Below are 21,378 nucleotides of genomic sequence, written 5' to 3' on the forward strand. Positions count from 1 at the left end.
CCATATTGTTATTTAGGAATTCTAAAACAATATCTTAAGTAACTCTTTCTTTTTATATCATTTTATAATGCTTACATTGTAATTTATTATATTTTAAAGAAATAATGCCTATTATTAATTATTTTTTCTTTTCTTTTTAAAAAATCCTCACACAAGGATGTTTTTATTGATTTTAGAGACAGAGGAGGGGGGAGAGAGAGAGAAGGATGGAGAGAGAGAGAGAGAGAGAGAGAGAGAGAAACATCGATGTGAGAAACATCTATCAGTTGCCTCCCATATGTGCCCCAACTGAAGATCAAACTCACAACTAGGTATGTGTCCTGACCAGGAATTGAATGGTGCAACTGTTTTGGTGTATGGGATGATACTCAGCCAACTGAGCCACCTGGCCAGGGTGTATTATTAAGTATTTTTATAAAATGAGAAATAAATAAATTGGCACTCAAATACCAAAAGTTGAGGATATTATAATAAGGATTAAAGTATTCCTCTACCAACACTAGCTCATGCCTATGTTATTCAGCCAAGTGTCAATTAATATGGAAAAACAAAGGAGATAGCATTGGTATTCAAGAACACAGAGTGTAAAATAAAATAGTATTTCAACTACCTTCACATCCATCTTTTTACTAGAACTGATTACCAAAAGTAAAATGATGGATGTGATTTAGTCTTCTTGTCCTGTCCCAAAGTCCCTGTCAATATCTAGTAAGGAGGCAAGGGACAGAAGAATGGCAGGAAAAAAACAAACAGCAATAAGAATGTGAAAAATTGGGGGCCTAGATCATTGATGAACGAGATCGCTATCCTCATAATAATGGAAATTGGTTGTGCTCCCTCCAGGGTTAGCCCCAGACTTTCTGCTGCTTTTACATCTGTCCCTGGTACTCTTCCCAGCTTTCATCTTCTCTCTGATTCATCACTATGACTACTATCTTAGTTCCAATATCCACCAGGATTCTTAAGACTGAGAAAAAGCCACATGCTCACCCACTTTAATGCATAAATTCTCCTTTGTTTATTCAGACATGCCTATGACAATACTTGCTTTGAGACTGGGAATTATTTGGAAATAAAAGATTTCAATGACATATAGTGCTGCCTTACTTGGACTTCACTACCAACAAACAAAACGGCAGATGAGGACATCATTAAAATTTTTTTAAAATTTAGTGAAATTTCCTCATAAGTACCAACCGCAGGGACACATCTGTTACACGAGCTGTCCCTTGGTTGACTGTAATCCAGGATTAAAGATAATCTCCCTGATCCCAGGCTGACAAGGAAGAAACACTTAGTTTCTGGCTAGCAAATCTCTCACAGCCCACGGCAACACCAGCCCACAACAGGATATCTTATCATCTGCTGAAGAGTTAGGCAGCTGCTGTGTCCTTGTGAGCTTAAACTGACCAGGCCTGTTTCTTACTTATTCCTGCAATAATCCTTTCTGAAAGTCACATAATCAATTGGAAGACAAAATAAATACAAGTTTATAGAACAATAAAAAAATTTAAAGGCTCCTTTTCACAAACACAGAATGTGTCTTTTATACCTTTTATATGTCTAAACCTCACTGCTCCATTTGGGTCCTGAGACCTTCAACTTACCACCAAAATAATTATGAGACTGGACAAGTGAAGACCCTAAAAACCAAATAGAGTTTATAGCATAAGCAGATATTTGTAGGTTTTGTGTCTATTCAAAGAGGGAACTTTAAAAAAAATAATAACTTAAGGGTTGTTATCTCTAGATTGTGGGATGACAGGTCATTTTTATTTTCCTCTTTGTGCTTATCTTTATTACCAATTTAAAAAAAAAAGACTGTTTAACGTAGGAGTTCCCAGCTTTTGTGTGACAAGGAATGCTTTTTTAATTTCCTTAAAAACTTAAGATCATGGTGGGGGGTGGGGATGGAATGTGCAGAGTATGGGAAGATGTATGAAAAAGAGACACAGACAGACACAAAGACAAACAGAGAAAATCCAGGTACTGACAAAGAATTTCTGCATGGAGCTCGAATGGAGGCTGACAAACCCGGAAAAGTACACCGGGAATTGACAGATCTACCAGTAGATTCCAATATATTTATGGGGAGGAAGTAGAGAGGGAGAGGTTGGTGTGGTTTAGGAAGAGTATTTCACAAATAGAAGAAACAGAATGCATGAGAAAAGTGGTTAATGGCGATTAATGTCGACTGGCTGTTGTGGAAAAGCTGTCAACAGTCCTGATAAAAGAGAAGAATATATTTTTAAGGGAGGGCCACAGAGTCCAATATTCATTATAAAAGAAATAAAAGACTCTTATTTCTGGTCCATATTTTTCCCTTCTAAAATTTTAAATGAGAGATCTCATAACAACTGAATCTTTTACACAAGGCTACAAAGATGTGTATCAAAGGCCTTAAAAGCAACAAACCCTTTGAACCCAACCATTCCTCTTCTAGGAATTTATCCTAAGGAGTAATCAAAGATATGTGCAAAAATTAAGAAATAGACAAATGTTCATTGCAGTGTGACCTATAATCACCAAAAATAGCAAACGAACTGCCAAGTAATAGAGAGTTGCTTAAATAAATATTGGCATGTTCACATGATTTAATATTATGCAGCCACTAAAAATGATGTTGACAAAGTATATTTGATGATATGGAAAAAGTTCACCTTATGAAGTGAAAAACAGTATGACTCTATTTGCTTTTAAGGCACACATACACACACACAAAAGGACTAACGTAATATGTACCAAAAACATTAATGGTGGTTATTCTTAGGATACTGGGATCACAGATTATTTTAACTTTTTTTTGAGGGGGGGAACCTGTATGTCTCAAATTTTCTACATATATTTTGCTATCAGAAATAAAATGTTCTTTTAAAGAACATAAGTGAAGTTATAAAGAACACTAGGGCCATGTGTTCTCTTCAGAACCATCATGCTGGAATTAGAATATATGAATATACGTGCTACACAGTGATGGGAGTTAAAATTTTACTTTTTAAAAAGCAGGGGGATCTAGAAATAATGATGCATCTCAAGAATGGTTAGATATTTTATCTTTCCTCAAACTGTGGGCTTCCTGTATCTTGACTGAAAGAAATAAATTCCTTTTATGACACCCTCAGGCAGGCTTGCAATCAGCAGGGGCAGTACCATGTGGCTTCCATCTGGTTTGGGATCAGTCCAGTGGCCATCAGCCTTTTTGACTGTATAAACTTTCAATAAAAATGTTTAAATATGCAAATATTATGTGATTTATTTATAAACTAGAGGCCTGGTGCACAAAAATTTGTGCACTCGGGGGGGGAAGAGGGGGTCCCTCAGCCTGGCCTGTGCCCTCTCGCAGTCTGGGACCCCTCGGGAGATAACGACCTGCTGGCTTAGGCCTGCTCCTGAGTGGCAGAGGGCAAGCCCAATCCCTAGGTGCAGCCCCTGGTCGGGCTCAGAGCAGGGCTGATTGGGGAGTTGGGGTGCCGCCCCCTGTCATGCACAGAGCAGGGCGGATTGGGAGGTTGCGATGCCACCCTCAGTCACGCTCAGGGTAGGGCCGATTGGGGGGTTGGGGCACCGCCCCCTGTCACACTCAAGGCAGGTTCAATGGGGAGGTTGCGGCGCCACCCCCTGTGATGCACAGAGCAGGGCCAATCAGGGGGTTGGGGCGCTGCCCCCTGTCACTCACAGAGCAGGGCCCATCAGGGGGTTGGGGCACTGCCCCCTGTCACTCACAGAGCAGGGCCAATCAGGGGGTTGGGGCACTGCCCCCCTCCCATCACGCACAGAGCAGGGCCCATCAGGGCGTTGGGGAGCTCCCCCCTGTCACGCACAGAGCAGGGCCCATCAGGGGGTTGGGGAGCTCCCCCCTGTCACGCACAGAGTAGGGCCGATAGGGGAGTTAGGGCACCGCCCCCTGTCACCCACAGAGCAGGGCCAATCAGGGGGTTGGGGCGCCACCACTGTCACACTCAGGGCAGGGCCGATGGGGAGGTTATGGCTCTACCCCGTCACACACAGAGCAGGGCCCGTGGGGGGGGGGGGGTTGGGGCACCACCCCCTGTCACACACAGAGCAGGGCCGATCAGGGGGTTGGGACGCCACACCCTGTCACACACAGAGCAGGGCCTGGGGGGAGGGGGGGAATTGGGGCGCTGCACCCTGTCACAGAGCAGGGCCGATCAGAGGGTTGGGACGCCGCACCCTGTCACACACAGAGTCGCAGGGCGATCAGGGGGTTTGGGCGCTGCCCCCTGTCATGCTGATCTGGTGCCAGGAGGCCTCGTGGCTCCGCTGATCCCTGTGCTGGGAGGCATATTACCCTTTTACTATATAGGATAGGGGCCTGGGGGCTGGCTGGTTTGCCCTGAAGGGTGTCCTGGATCAGGGTGGGGGTCCCCAATGGGGTGCCTGGCCAGCCTGGATGAGGGGATGATGGCTGTTTGCAGCTGGTCACACACCCTTCAGGGTGGGGGTCCCCACTGGGGTGCCTGGCCAGTCTGGGTGAGGGGCTGAGGGCTGATTGACTGAAGCTCCCAACCGCTCCTTTTTTTTTTTTTTTTCTTCTGGGCCAGCTTTAGCTCTGGCTCTAGCTCTGAGGCTTCCGCTGCTGGTTTGTTTGCCGTTCTATAATCGAAACAATGTATAACTTCAGCTCTGAGATCCCAGCCAGCTATATTTGTTAGAATGTTTCAAACTGCCAGCTCAGAGTCTGGCAAGTCAGGCGGGGAAGTTGGAGTCTGCAGTCACTGGAGCAAGCAAGCCTCACGTTCGCTTCCAGCTGCCTGGCTGCCGGCTGCCATCTTGGCTGACAGTTAATTTGCATAAGGATACGCTGATTAGCCAATCGGAAGGGTAGCGGTCGTACGCCAATTACCATCTTTCTCTTTTATTAGTGTAGATTAGATATCTGCACTTTATTAAAATACCCAAACTATATAAAAACACACATGAAAATAGAAAGTTAAAATGATGAGATGAAAGGAACAGAAACTCTAACATTTTCTTCCTTATAACACCATGATTGTCTTATCTGTAATCTACTTTGGATACCATTGGATTGGACAACCACAAAAGATGGGCTTCGACCAAAAAAATCCACCCGAATGTGAATCTGTTCCATTCAGAAGGTCTATGGGAAACTGATATGGGTATTCACTAGGCACTAGTTCTTTAATTTACCCACAGGCCAAAGGTTATGCAGTTAATGATGATGGTGTCTTTACACAAGAAATACCTCCCAGGTCTATATGATAGCTTACCTTGCTGCTGTAATTTGTAATCAGTGGAATACGCCTTCCCAATGATATTCCATACAGGCCTTAAGCATCCAAATAGTCCTTCAAGAAACCCACCACTGCCGCCGCCTGACCTGCTGAACTGAATCTTGATGTCTTCTGTTCCACTCATGCTCTCTCCATCTACAGTGTTGCTGTTCCCCTGAGACACGGCCATTTCCGATTCATCTTGTTCCCTTAGCTGAAGAACGCTGTTCTCAAACTGGTCCCTGGAATCCTCGCTCACACTTGTCAACACTGTTGTGGTGATGGGGCTGTGCATGCCCTCCGTTAGCTCGGTTTGCACCACCCCCTGGTCCTGCTGGTCCGTAAGGAGCTTGGGTGAAGGGTGGCTCCCCATGGGCGGGAGTTCATCTTGCAGTCCATTGAAGGTTTTGTTTTCACTCAAGGGTAAGTGTGGGGAGGAGGAGCAGCTCAGGTGCTCCTGAGGGTCGGCCATCGTGCCATGAGTGTGCCCGAGGCCCTGAGATGACACTCAGAGGATTATCTGAATAGAGTTCTGATGTAAGAGTGGGCTCCAAAACCTGGGGGAACAGGAGGAGGACATGAGGTCACCCTTTCTTCAGGCATCCGCACTACACTTCTGTTTATAATAATAAAAACACTGCAACAATGAGGTTAGTTAAACAGTGGTGCATATCCACATGATGGAATATTGTGCAGCAATTAAAAATCATGCGGAAGAAGAGCATTTACTCATATGAGAAAATTCATGACATATTAATATAAAAACACATTAGAACAATATATTTTACATAAACTGTTTTTAAATGTATTTAAAAGGATACATAAACACTTGTACAAGAAAAAAGACTGAAAGGATATATCCAAAGCATTAACAATAGTTAATTCCAGGTGGTTAGATAGAGGGGGTGGTGGTGGTTATATTGTCATGTTTTTTGAGATATTCCAAGCATTCTGCATTAATACAGGATGTTGCTATAGACCCAATGTTTGTGTCCCTCCCAAATTCATATGTTGAAACCCAATCCCCATTGTGTTGATGTTTGGTGGTGGGGTCATGAGGGCGAAGTCCTCAGGAATGGGATTAGTGGCCTTGTAAAAGAGACCCCGAAGAGTATCCCCTGTCTTTTCTGCCCTGTGAGGACACAGTGAGGAGATGGCTGTCTATGAACCAGGAAATGGGCAATGAAGATGCGGGGGTAGATTTAAGAGGCAGATTAGTAAGATGAAGTGACTGATTAAACATAGGGGTGGGTAAGGAAAAGAGAGAGGAATAACTTTCAGATAACTTACATGGGTAATGGATAGATGGGCATGTCATTAACTGAGATAGGAAACACCAAAAGAAAAGGAGATTTAGAAAGAAGATAATTAGCTCAGTTATAGACATAGAGGTTTTAAGGCCTACTGTGAATGTCATGAACTGAACCAGGCTTTTATTTTTGTTATCTGATTTTAAAAAGACACTTTGTAGGAAAGGATTTGAAGAGAGGTAATGATGGGTGCTCCTTTAGCTCAGGGGCAGAAGTATCAAAATAATACAAGGGTGAACCAAAGTTAAGTTAAAGGTGTATTTATTAAATATGTGCTAAGAGCTGTGTTGCAATGGGCTAGGTTCTGCAGATACAGAACATTACTTGTTGCCATTACTACTTTTATAGAGCCCTATTTACATAATTTAGCCATATGCTAGTAAACCAGCTCTCCAGGGGGAAAAAAAACCAATAACCCAATTTGTAGGGTTTGTAATTTCCCTGGGATAAATACTTCCATCATGGCAGATTTTAATCTAATAACACTTTAACAACCTGTTTGCAAAGTTACTCAATATTGGACAACTGGCTCTTACAAATTGATGTATAAGCCATCTCCAGCACTAATAGTCCTGGTAAGCGTGTCTTGTCATTTTACAGAGAAGTAAGAAACTTTTCTAAGGTCATATGTGGAGTAGGAGGTAGAGCAGGAATTAAAATCTAACTCAAAATTTAGATTTCCAAACCCCCTTGCCTTTTTAATAACACGATGGCCCTTACTTTTTTAAGAGTGCTTCCTGGTTAAAAAACACTGTTGCCTCTGAGATTGATCTAAACGTTTGTCCCCTGTGTAAGGAAGAGAAAACGTGGGATCATTGTCCCTGTTTTTTAAAGACGGACACAAAGGCCTAGAGACAGGTATGTGCTAAAGGTTACAGAGCAGGATTGAATACCAGGTTAATTTTCCTTATCCCCAAACTCTCTCCTGTACCATAACAGTCTCTGTAAGATGTAAGACACAGTTCCTTCCTTTCAGAGCTAGCAAACTAGTCAAGGAGTTAATAATTACATCAAAGGAATCACCTCCTGACTGTTCCCCACCCATGATAAATGAGCTGTGAGAAGAAAAACAATAATGGGGGTAGGAGTAGTGAACTTGGGCTGCAGGAGAGAGGTAGGACTTGAGATGAACCTTTGAAAGGAAAATGTGTTTAGAACAGACAGAAGATAGGGAGGCAGGGAGGAAGAAAAGACCAGGGTATGGAAGGGGTTGATAACTTGAATTTTAGGGCATAGAGAAATTTTAGGGCTGGGCAACTGCCTGGGAATATAAGGTTGGGGGGAAAAGAGAAAGACAAAGAAAAGCTGGATTTATGTGTTACAGCAATAGCTGTTGGCTGAATGGACTCCCATTCCCCCTACCCCATCCTCCCTACTTTGTTTCCTCTGTGCTCATCTCTACGTTTTGACATTACCGATTCCCTCATTTTGCGTTCTTGCTAATCTCCTGCTACAACCTTGGCTGTCTCTTGCCTTTGGTCTCTCCAACCTTGTTCTGCCTGATCTCTTTGAAAACTGCTGACTTCAGATTCTCTGACCTGGCCACTGCCTCAGCCGTTCCTTCCAGTCTGCCTTTGCCGTTGGGACTTGTGGTTATCCTACACAGCACAGGGTGTCCGTTATGCTATTGGCTTCCATTAGACTTGAGGACATTGCATACTGTATATGTGATTTTCAGCCAAACACCTATTTGTGCAATTTGTTCTTTGAATCAAACTATGGGACTTTATATTAATTCTTAGTAAATTTCTATTTTGTTGATTTTTATCCTGAGTTTCTCCCTGATGACATCATATTGGAATGAGCTCACACACAAAAAGTTAGAAAAACATGTGTTTGTTTTGTAATCTCTTCCCTTTTCCAAGAGGTTACGGGTGCACATGAAGCAGACCAGTTGCCACTGGCACTGGAGATGAGTACAGAAGAGAACTTCAGCATGGGCATCACCTGCAATTTGATATTTAAGAAATCAAGGCATAACAGGACCTTCGAGGAATACAGTCCAACCTACTGGTTTTACATATAAGAAGCAAATCTCAGAGAAACTGCTGACTTGCTCAACACAACCAATTAGTGGCAGAGCTGGGATGTGACCTCTTCCTCATCCCAAGAAGTGTGGTCAGAGAAGCTTGTACCAAGTCCACTGTCAGCGAATAAAGGCAGAGAAATTGAGAGACATAGAACAAAGGGAAGGAAACCATTGCCATGACTATATTCCAATATGATCAGAGCTGACTCTGCATTTAAGGAGAGTGTAGGAGGATAAAAAGATCTAAATTTTACCTGTGTTTGTGTGCACACCTACAAACGGCCACTGCACAGTTTAGAAGCTGGTAAGTAGAAACGGAGGGAACGCAAGCAGCCCCACTATCTCTGCCTCTGTCTTTGTCCTCTCCATCCCACTCTCCCTGACCAGATTTTGCTCAGGTATCTTCATGGGAATTGACTGGATCTTCTTCTTTTTTTTTTTTTTTAAATATATTTTATTGATTTTTTACAGAGAGGAAGGGAGAGAGATAGAGAGTTAGAAACATCGATGAGAGAGAAACATCGATCAGCTGCCTCCTGCACATTTCCCACTGGGAATGCACCCGCAACCCAGGTACATGCCCTTGACTGGAAACGAACCTGGGACCTTTCAGTCCGCAGGCCAAACTGGTTTCGGCAACTGGATCTTCTTTAAAAAAAATTTTTTTTAATTGATTTCAGAGAGGGAGAGGAAGAGATAGAAACATCAATGATGAGACTCATCAGTCAACTGTTCCGGAACGCCCCCTACTGGGGATCAAGCCTGTAACCCACCCAGGCATGTGCCCCCAACCAGGAATCCAAGCATGACTTCCTGGTTCATAGGTTGGTGCGCAACTGGTGAGTCACACTGGCTGGGCATGACCGGCTATTTTAATTCATGAGAAGTCAAAGTTAGTTTTTATTAGAAGGGGATAGAAAGGAAAGGAGATGATATTTTTAAACATTGAGAGTCAGATGGAAAAAGATAAGGAAGAGCAGAGGAGTGAAGGGGCGAGGTGGGCAGGGCTGCAGGAGTGGTGATATGGCTGCCACCTCACAAGGGCTCCTGAACCTGCCAGGAGCACAAGAGGGCCTTCTGCGTCTGCCCTCCAGGCACACTCCTCTTACTCGGTGAGTTTCCCAGCACCGAGAGGAGGGAGCGGTTTGTGCAAAATGAGTAGGCAAGAGCTGGAGACAGCAGCAGCTGTGCATTTGTCAGGGCCCTGCCAAATTCTGGAAATTACCTTGGCTTTGTGCCAAGACGCATCCAGCACAGAGAAAACGAGGAATGGAAGAGGCAACGTGACCATATGGCCTTCAAATTCTTGTGTTTATTATATAACACAAATTTTCCCATGTTGCTAATAGAGGATAATTTTATATAGATCATATTCTGAGTTTTATATTATAAACATGAGTAAATCAAAGAATTTAGAAAAATTTGCCCCTTAGATAAAATTTTCAGTGTGACTAAAATTGAATAACATTTTAATTTAAGCTTTATTGCTGAGATTTCTTGATTGATGTTGAAAATTTCCCAAGCTGTCTTCTCTTTATTTGGGTTTTTCTTGCCTTAAATTAAACACAGTCTTGCTACCCTAACCTCTTGGTCATTTCTTTAAAATACATATAGTAGTATTTCAAGCATAAGAGACTTCTGCTATTAGGGCATCATTTCCATCTTAAAATTGGGATTAGGTTACTTGTTCACAGTAATAACATAAAGTGATCTTCCCAGGATAGAGGTCTATCACCAAGATCTTGCTTGGAATTTTGAAAAACATTAGATAGCTTTTTAATGGAATTAAAATTCTAAGTTATTTAAAATCAGATCAAAAGAGTGGCCAACGATCATGCTTTTATCTCTCACCTGCTCTTATAACTATGAACGAACCATCTACTAAAAGTTCTATTTGAGAGGATAATTATAACCTCCCATCAACCAAACCCACTCACCTACCTCATCTCATCTTTATAACATTTCACTTAAAAACCATGCACTCAAAAAATACTGATTCAGTACTTACCATATACCTATATTTTTGGTTAAGATTCTGAATGTTTATTAATACTGAAGTATGCTGGAGCCAGCAAAAAATAAAAATTACAAAAAGGCAAATTCTCCATATTGATGGATCACCTTCTGCATACTAATACTTATAAATACAACCATGATTGAAGTTAAGATATGTTTAAAATGTAGGCTTTAAAATGAATGAAGATACTTCATTTTCATAGTCATAATTATAAACTTGTCAAGAAGTAGAAATTTGTGAGATTTCATATATAACTTAAGTCAAAGGCTAAACGCATTTCTTGACCAAAGAAATGATTTCTCTATAACCTCTATAAATCTACAATAAATAATAAATAGCATGGGGAAAAAGTAGGTTTAAACTGTGAATATACAAAACAGAGTTTATGTTTGCATTATTATTTGTTAATTATTATATTATTTTCCATACAAACAACTGTAAACCTACTTTTGCCCCATCCGGTACACTATTTTTAGTGTTAATATTCCAGAACAGAATCAAAATTTCCTGACCTATCTCTGACTTGCCATATGAAGAAGAAAATCAGTAACTAAATAAATTCACTTAAAGTATCTTAAAAATAAGATACAGACCTATTGCCTTTAAACATACAAATATTAATGAGTGTAAAAATAATTATTTAAGCATTACAAGAAAACAGAAAAATTGGTTTAAATGGTCAACAGTGGTTATTACTGTTGTTCTTTTAAATTGTCTCCATTTTCCTAAATTTTTATTAATAGCATGCATTACTTGTTTAATCAGAAATTTTCAAACCAAATCTTTATTGCTTTAAACACATAGACTAATGAGCCAATTTACCTACATTTGCATATATGACAAATGATATGAGATGTTAAGGGCATTGTTAGGAAACCTACTTGTCAGTCTGTGCTGCAGCTTGCAAACAAATTGAATAATAATTATAAATTCAAAATGAAAAGAACATGAATAAAAAACAGATGACAATGAGGAAACAAAAGTTGACAACTCCTGTTTTGTTTTTGCCTTTTCTACTAGTAAAATTTGTATTCAAGTGGGAAAAGGTAGAATAATTGTGACTAAGAGAACAAACTCAAGACAGATGAAAAGACAGGGCATATCTAAGTGTTTTGATTATTTCCAAGTTCTAAGGTCCAGATGTAGTACATGCTAAGACACTAAAAAACTTGCATTTAGAATCACAAAACAACCTTTGGTAAAGAATTATCTTTAGGAATTGTGCCATCTATTCATAAAAAAAGGAGAAGGTAGAGACATACCCTAATTTTTTTTTAAAAAAAGGGAGGATTATAGACTACATAGAACTAGGAACTTGAGTGGGCCACTAATACAAGTATCAAGTATATAGTTAGCACTCTGAAAATGCTAGTCCCTTTTCTTCTTTTCCTTTCCTGTTACTTTGTGCCTTTTCCCTCTCTTTTTGGAAATCTATGACTCTCTTTAAGACATACAGTTCAGGAGAACAATTAAAATGACAATTGAAATTATTTAAAATTAAAACTGTGTTTAAAAATCTGGGCTATAACACAATCTTTAATATTGTTTCCCAGTCCATCAGTTCAGAAATTTCTATACACTTCATCATATAGAGAACAATATTGTGAGGGTCTAAGACGAGAAGCACTGGAGGAAGATAGACCTGGATTCAAATATTAGTCATTAACTTGACCTTACTCTCTCTCTAAGTCTCAATTTCATTATCTGTAATTGGCAATAATAACAGAATCCACCTCATAGAATAGATTTGATAATTACATGAGATAAAGCATATATAACATACTTATACAATACACAGTGACTCCTTAGTACTTGTTAGCTTCATACCTTCTATTTTTCAAAAGAAATAAACTAATTTTCATTAGTTTATAAATTTACTGGAAGTACAATCCAAGTATTTTGTATCTCTGTATCTTGTCCCTCTTCTTTTTCTTACTATCTGGCCTCAGCACCTAGTACAGGACCTGATATAATATGATGCAATGTACTTTTTAGATGGGAGAACTTTACAGGCACGCATGCACCCCCCCCCCCCCCACACACACATACAGAGCAATGGGATAAGTAATATATTAATAACAATAGCTAACATTTACTGGGATTATTGCCACTCACTGCTCTAAACACTTTTCTTGTATTAACTTCTCTAATCATATCAATCCTGATAATGATTGATAAAGAAATTGGGGCACAAAGTTTAAATAACTGACCTACAACTACTAAGTGGTAAAGACAGGTCGGACCCAGCTCCACTTCAGTTCCAGAGCCTAAGCCTGAGTACAAGTCCAAGCCAGCACCCTTAGTCACAAGACCCCAGTGTCAATATTATAAAGGGCTTCCATTTAATTAAGAAAGGCCTAAGGCAGAAAAATATGGTCTAGGACTCACATCTTACCTTGAACTTCGGTTCTATACTTAGGATGAAAGATAAAAATTCCTAACAACAAATAAAAATAAGTGGAGAATTCTAAAATATGCCACTTTCTGTGTGGTTTACTTTATTCTGTTTTAACATTAAGCCCCTATATCTGCACTGTCCAATATGGTAGCTTCTAGCCATATGTGGTTTTAACTTAAAGTTAAATTCAGTAAAAAAGTCAGTTCCTCAGTTGCACTAGTCTGTTTCAAGTGCTCAGTAGCCCTGTGTGGCTGGTGGCAACCATATTGGACAGTGCAAAATGCAACCTTTCCATCAGTACAGAGAGTTCTATAGGACAGTGGTGCTCTACATGCTTTATTCATATTAACAGATTTGTGTTGTTGTGAGGATTCATAAAAACTGTGGCTTCCCTTTGTATATGGGGATTTGCTAAATGTATAGAACTCCATTACTTCCTTTAAAATAACAGGTCTGTTGCCAAATTTTAGGAATATCTGTAGATGAAATGACTAAAGTATAGCTTATTCTAAACGTGGTTTGTCAGAACCAAATTAAAGCAGAGAATTTTAAAAAATATATATTTTATTGATTTCAGAGAGGAAGGGAGAGGAAGAGAAAGATAAAACATCAATGATGAGAGAGAATTGTTGATTGGCTGCCTCCTGCACACCTCCTGCTGGGGAACAAGCCCGAAACTCAGGTATGTGCCCTGACTGGGAATCGAACTGTGACATCCTGGTTCATAGCTTGATGCTCAACCACTGAGCAACACCAGCTGGGCAAAGCAGAGATTTTTAAAATAGGATTTTCAAGGGGCCATAGCCAGGTATCTAAAACCATCAGAAGAGCCTAGGAATTATTTTCAAATACCTAAGTAGTTTCAACAGTCATCTGTGGAAAATTTTAAAATTGCAATTGGATTATTGCTATTCTCATAATTACCCTTCCTTGAAGTTCCTAATCACAGTACTAGTGTAGGTGAAAGGCAAAAAACTAGGGAAGGCTAATGGACGGAAGAATAAATAAACAGAAATATCTATCAAATCAGCAATAGCTCTTATTACTCCCCAGAGAAGATTGTATTACAGATAACCGGGATAAAAACTCCAGGAGGAACAAGGACCTATAGACTCTGGATCTAATGCCCAGTTTTAATAGTGAAGTAATTAAAACCATATTAGTGAAAGATCCCATTGCTTTAGACTTTTACATTTTTCCTTAACATCGTTTTTGCTCACAGAAACAGTCCTAAGTTTTAATTTTTTAAGGTAATGATTCAATCAAGATGATATCCTTGAAAATGTGTGATGAACATTTTGAGCTTTACCAAAAGGAAATTGGCAAAGATCAATCATTTTTCACCTGTCTCTTGTCACTGTTTTGAATGTGAATTTGACTTTGTGCTAGAGAGTAATCCAAACCCATTATTTAATTATTCATTGGTATATTTTCCACTTATACTCTCAATATATAGCTGAAATTTGCAGACTACTAAAGGAACCTTGATAAGTCCCATCTAAGATGAGGATGACTAGGAAGAACATCAATTAATATTAAATATTTATTCTAAGTGTTAAAAAATTATAAATATACAAGACAGTTCTAGTGGAAAAAATAAATGTAGAATAACAAACTGTTTGTGATAGAAAACAGTATGTAGTGCCTCAATAAAAAGATTAATATTACAGAGGATGGAATTTAAAGACATATTTAGCTGCCTCCCTTCAGAAATTATAATTTATTTATTTTAATTTATTTCAGAGAGAGGAAGGAGAGGGAGAGAGAGAGAAACCACAATTATGAGAGAGTATCATTGATCAGCTGCCTCCTGAACACCCCCTACTGGGGATCAAGCCCTCAACCCAAGCATGTGCCCTGACCCGGAATCAAACCATGACCTCCAGGTTCATGGGTCAATGCTCAACCACTGAGTAACACTAGCCGCGCCAGAAATTATAATTTTAACTCACTACATGGACACATATTTTCAGTACACATGTTCCTAAAAATTTGCATATAAATCCTATTTTTTTTTAAAGTCAACATTTTAAAATTTCCAGTAGAAGTGACTATTTGAAGTAACACTGACAAATCTGTGCAAAATCCTTATAAATGCTAATGAGTTTTTATTATTGTACTTGTTTGTTAATTTGAATTTTCTTCTGTCTCAATATAAAGCCATTAGTCAACTCATTAGCCATGACTTCTCATAGCTGTTAGTAAACCTGCTTGAGCAATTAATGTGTCTTTATAATTTGTTCTGGACCCGGAAACCAGATAACCACGCTTGTTCAAAGGTTTTGTACAAAGGCTTGAAGACTCCTCCTATGAGTGAACTCTGAGGGTTGGTACATGGTCTACGACAGTGTGAGAATGTTTCTTCCCCTCATAGTCTGGTTCTAAATAACTATTTATACATTTATATAAATTATGTCTAGCTGTTTTTAAAAGCATAGCATGAGTTATAGTCACAACACTCTGTAAAGTGAGGATAAGAAGAGACAACTCTACCTGAAGAACCTATGAAATGACAGTGGTCCATTTAGCCTGGCTCGCTGCCTCTGACAATAGCCTTGGAGGGGATGTCATTGTTTTTTTGTAACTTCTGCTTCCAAAAGGAATGGATATACCATAAACATCACTTGCTTCTCTTCACAATCCATTAAAGAATCTTATTCATGTGCTGAACTTATTTTTATATTAAACCTTAATGCTTGTATGTTATCACTAACATTTAATATTGTAGATGATCTCTACAACACATGTGTTTCTCTCACTAGAAGAGAAGCTTGCTGAAGGTAGGAACTATCTTAGTACTGTTTTTCTTAATACCTAGCGTGGAACCTGACATTAATAAAGGTCATATGAATTAATAAACTAAGGTAAAAAAATGCCTTTTCAAAATTTAAAAGTATCTGATGTTTTTAAAGTCTAGAATTCCAGAGTTTGTACACAATGATTTTATAAATACCAACTTTTTTCTTTAACACTGATGGGTCTTCAAAGTTCCAGGCTGCATTCCTAAGGCAGGGCACACATCCCTTGAATAATTTCGATTGTTCTTTCTGATCCATCTCCAACTTCACTTCACCTTTCCCAGAATTTTGCTCTGAATGTCACTGTTCCCTGGTGGTGGATTAAAGGGAGGAAACTTCCCTATTTCGGTGCTAGACCCCTTCTGATGATGCCCAACACATTAGTGAGTTGGCCACACACAGCACACTGAGCAAATGTCATCAGTGAATAACCTACCATTATGTCAAATTTCCTCCCAGAATCATAATGAACCAGACGGTAATGAAGGCCAAGATAGTGTAAACAGTTGTTTCCCCATGTTGATTACATTATGCTTATGATGTGTTGTAACAGGAAAGAATCTGGGGTTTCAAGTCAGAAAGACCTCATTGAATCCTGGCTCTGCAACTTACCAGCTGTGAAGTCTTCAACAAGTTACATAAATACATTTGTACACTGGAGATAATATAAAACTCCCTTTTGGGGGTTGTTGTAGATTCAAATCAAACTAACAGGCATTTTATTGAGTGTTTACTATAAATAAGACCTGAAATCTTCAAATGGTTTCTCTCGGTTTCCTTGACATCTGAAATAAGTTTGATTTCAACTGCAAAATTGGAAGATTTCACTCTATACTCGCATTTTCTGATTTATTTTCTAAAACTGTTAAATAAGATTTCTAGTTAAACATGGTAGATTAAACATAGACATTTTATCTCTGTTTCCCCTCTCCCCCCAACCAAATTCCACTAAGATGAAAGCAAGGCAAATGAGAAAAAAAGATACAGTGGGGCCTTGACTTACGAGTGTCCCCACTAACGAGTTTTTTGAGATACTAGCTGTCTCTCCTCCGATTTTTTGCTTTGAGTTGACAGAGTAATTTGAGTTAACAAGCTCCTTAACGAGCTCGGTCTCCGAACGAATTAAACTCGTAAGTCAAGGCCCCACTGTATAGCAATATGAATGAATCTCAAAAGCACAATGCTAAGAGAAAAAAGCCAAATACACGAAATCCATTTATAGAAACGACAAAACCACGAGGACAGGAAATAGTACAATAATTGACAGGGGCAAGTGGGGGGAGAGGGAACTGACAGCTTTTCTCTCCACACCCCCATGTCCAATACTGAGGTCTGCAAATTGCCATTTGCAAGGTAAAGTCCCCAAGCAACGGTAGAATGGCCAGAACAGGCTCCTTCAATGCTAACAGGGTTCCCAGGACACTGATACTTTTCCTGACTCTTTTACCAGGATGTCCTTGATAAAGACGAAGCTCACTTAGTTGGGTAAGTTGTGGCAAGCATTGTTAAAACTTCTATACAGATAAAACTTTTCATTTGTGTATATATTAGAATTAGCTTTGTATTTAGAACCTTAACACCTTTTGAATCAGAGCTACCTCTGGGTATGTTTAAATGGAGGATAATAAACACAAGTCTAGAGAATAAAATGGGTAAGAGTTTATGACAATCAAGATTAGATGTGCCTTAGAATCTAAATGCTATCCCTAGAGTTTCACACCCCAGAACCAAGTGTTGAGTTAAAGGCTGAGATAGAGATCCAGGGTCTGCTGGTGGAAAATGGTTAAGGAAAGAGACATTGGTTATATCTTGAGGATTCACAAATAAACACATAATTGGCTCATGAATTCTTTCCCACGCTTATTGAGGCAAATCAAAGTGTCCTTCTCATAAACTCTGTAGTGTTTCTATTATCCTTTTATGATTTTCTTTTCCTTTTCAGGCATGCTTTCAATATTAATTTTTTACCTTTATTTTACTGGGTACAAATTTGTGGGAACACATCTCTTCTGGGATGATCCACCACCCTCTATAATTTCCAAAATTCACATGATAGATTTTTCCACAGAGCCCCTTTTTTACTTGGCTCCCCCCCTAAAAACAAGTAGATTCACTAGTGAGAATGGGTTTCGAAATGGGGCATCCATCCAACCTCACTAATCTGACATGAGTTGAGCACTAAAATTTAAAATATGAAAATAAATCATTACATACCTATGAGGAATCACAGAGTCCTACCTCGTCTACTGAATGGTCTTCTTCTCATACTCACTGAAATGGCAATAGGACTAGGATGGTCCACCAATTGTACCAGCGACTTAGAAATTAACCTTTGACAATCTAGGTTTTGGAATTAGTGGCTTTTTCCTTTGGCCTAATATAGATAATCCCATGGGACAAAATTAAAGGCATGATTGGCTATGGTCACAGAGAAGCTCAAGAAAAGTCTACTTCTTGACCCCAGTAGATTCAGATTCTGGTTTATTCTCTTTTTTCACTGTCTCCTTACTCACACAGCCTAGGCAGAATAAAAAGAAAAGCCTAAAATTTCTCAATAGCTGGCATTTAGTTTCAGAGTCAAAATGTTAGAATAAAAAATGTATTTAGCATACTCCTACCATGTTACTGGCTTTATTTCAAACCTTTTCTTGACATGGCATTATACTTTAATTAAGGGAAGGTGCTACAAAAAAGAAAAGTTGAGAACTAAATTGCTGGCTAGGGATGGCTAAATTGAGAGTCAAGTGGTATCCTAAGCTTCCTGTTTTTCTGACTTCAAAATGTTCTGGGTAATGTTCCCTGACTAATCTGGGGCCCTCCAGTCTTTTTTAACTTTTCCACTACTCTTTCACCCAGGATCAAACATTATACAACTCTAGGGGGCCTCATTCCTAGGAACAACTTTGCTTTTATTACTTCTCTCTTCCACAAATAATTCTCAAAGTCAAAACGATTTCCAATAAGATCAACTGATGGTAACTGGTTATTTCATTTTAGAGAATTACAACCAAGTGGTTTAAATGTGCCAGATAACTAGAGTAGTCCTTCCAATTCCCTCACTGTTATGGTCTAAATGTTTGTGTCTCCTCCAAAGTCATAGGTTGAAATCCTAACGCCCAAAGGTATTAGTATGTGGGGCCTATGAGAGGTACTTGGGTCATGAGGATGGAGCCCCCATACATGGGATTAGAGGCTCTGGAGAGAGCCCTTGCCCTTCCACTGTGTACAATGAGAAGCCTGTGACCTAGAAGAGGGCCTCATCCAATCACCTGGCACCCTCATCTCAGACTTCCAGCTTCCAGAACTGTGAGCAATAAATTTCTGTTGTTTATAAGCTACCCAGTAGGTGGTATTTTGTTATTGCAGCCCGAATGGACAAAGACACTCCCTCAGTAAACATGCACTGAGCATGTGCCACACATCGTGTAATGATGCCGTGGATGATGGAATAGAGACATAGACAGTCCTAAGCTCAAGGAGCACACAACAGAGAGTCAACAAAACAGTGGCCATAATGAAGTGTAGAATTAAGTAAGCCTTTAAGAGTGTCACGAGCCATGGCACAGCAGAGAGGGCAGTAACTAACTATAATGGAGAATATCAGGAGAACACTTCATAGAGGAAGAGACATTCGAGCAACAAAGTGGGACTTGAAGGAAGAGCGAAAGTCACAGCAGTGGAGAAAGGGAGGAAGACGGGGGTGGCAAGCGCGGTATTTAGAAGAGGGCATTCATTTTTATAAAAAAGAAGCTAAAAAGAAAAGAATGGAGAGCGAGACAAAAATGGAGTTTTCCAGAAATAGTAAGCAGCCTGGAATAGTTGGAACATCAGGTGCGTGGAGGGCAGTGATAAGCACAGCTCTAAGTATAGGGCAGTGTCACATCATGAAAGGTTTTGAATGCTGGGCTAACAAGTCTCTTCTTTGAGCAGAAGGATCTGACTTCATAAAAACTATTACTCATTACTTATGCAATGATCAGGAAACTTATTCAAAACCACAGTAATTGGAATGAGCAGAATATGTAGTTTCTAAAATCACGATGTTACATTAAATAATGCATATAAACCTTATTAGCAAAATAGCATTGTCTGGGACATAAAATTGAGGCAGAGTTTCCCTTAAGCCATTAACTGGCACAAACACATTCTTCAATAACAATTCTAGAAGTCTAACAGTATCCAGGAAGGAATAAACATGCTGGCCTTTACCAAAAGGGTGCATGCCACAGGAAACAGTCAACATACTGAGATGCGTGCCAGTGAGAACACCGTCTAAGGCAGTGGTTCTCAACCTTCCTAATGCCGCGACCCTTTAATACAGTTCCTCATGTTGTGGTGACCCCAATTTCATTGTTACAAATTGAACATAATTAAAGCATAGTGATTAATCACAAAAACAATATGTAATTATATATGTGTTTTCCGATGGTCTTAGGCGACCCCTGTGAAAGGGTCGTTCGACCCCCAAAGGGGTCGCGACCCACAGGTTGAGAACTGCTGGTCTAAGGGCTTATGACAATTTGTATATTGTCAATAGGACTGGCTCCAAAATTTGCAAGGCTGGCACAAAATAAAAATGCAAGACCCCATGTTCAAGAGCAATTGAGAATTTTAAGGTAGAGACAACAGAGCATTAAACTGAGCACAGGACCCTTGCAGTGGCACAGGTTACACCCTCTAAACTGGCTTGATTGCCAGCTCTGACTTTTTGTTATTGTTGTTAATCCTCACCTGAAGATATTCTTCCATTGATTTTTAGAGAGAGTGGGAGGGAGAGGGAGAGACAGAGAGAAACATTGATGTGAGAGAGACACGTTGATTGGTTGCCTCCTGCATACACCCCAACCAGGGCCGGGGAACCTGCAACTGAGGTATGTGCCCTTGACCAGAATTGAACCCAGGATCTTTCAATCTGCAGGCCGAAGCTCTATTCACTGAACCAGACCAGCTAGGGCCCAGCTCTAACTTTTAATGGCAAGCCACCTGGTTTCTACAGCCTGATATGTATAAATCAGTTCTCACATGCAAGTGTGAATTTTGGCACCAATCTACCCCCAGAATTTATCCCATCCCACCGGTGTGCTTCCTTTCTGCCTTGCTAGCAATGGTAACTAGAAGAGAGTCCTTCTTAGGCAGTGGTTCTCAACCTTCCTAATGCCGCGGCCCTTTAATACAGTTCCTCATGTTGTGGTGACCCCCAATTTCATTGTTACAAATTGAACATAATTAAAGCATAGCGATTAATCACAAAACAATATGTAATTATATATGTGTTTTCCAATGGTCTTAGGCGACCCCCAAAGGGGTCGAGACCCACAGGTTAAGAACTGCTGTTTAGGGAAGTGCTAAATCCTTCACCTGTTCTTACAATGCTGTTCTGCCACTGAAAGTTCAGCCTCCCTCTCCTTAATCTTTTGTATTTAAAATCTTTCCTCTTCATAAAGGCTTCAAGTTAGGAGGTAAGGTAATATTTTCTCATCCACATCCAGTATTTAATCTTAAATTGATGCATTATTTGGGGTGCTATTTATGCTGAGTGTAAGTATAGGTACTATGGCTGCTGCTAATATTGAT

The 21,378-nt window shown here is 39.8% G+C and overlaps 1 protein-coding gene across 4 annotated transcripts in view; it reads right to left on the minus strand.

The window, feature by feature from the left end:
• The window catches only part of MAP3K13 (mitogen-activated protein kinase kinase kinase 13), a 158,258-nt gene that overhangs the window by 41,333 nt on the left and 95,547 nt on the right, over positions 1-21,378 (minus strand). For all 4 annotated transcript variants that reach the window (XM_070406647.1, XM_070406650.1, XM_070406648.1 and 1 more), the window contains one exon: positions 5,250-5,809. In XM_070406647.1, coding sequence (XP_070262748.1) covers positions 5,250-5,724 — 475 coding nt within the window. In that variant the 5' untranslated portion in view covers positions 5,725-5,809. The remainder of the gene's footprint in view (positions 1-5,249; positions 5,810-21,378) is intronic.

This window comes from Myotis yumanensis, unplaced genomic scaffold, assembly GCF_028538775.1.
Source record: "Myotis yumanensis isolate MYYU_CA2020_CCGP unplaced genomic scaffold, mMyoYum1.0.hap1 SCAF_2, whole genome shotgun sequence".
Classification (NCBI taxonomy): Eukaryota; Metazoa; Chordata; class Mammalia; order Chiroptera; family Vespertilionidae; genus Myotis; species Myotis yumanensis.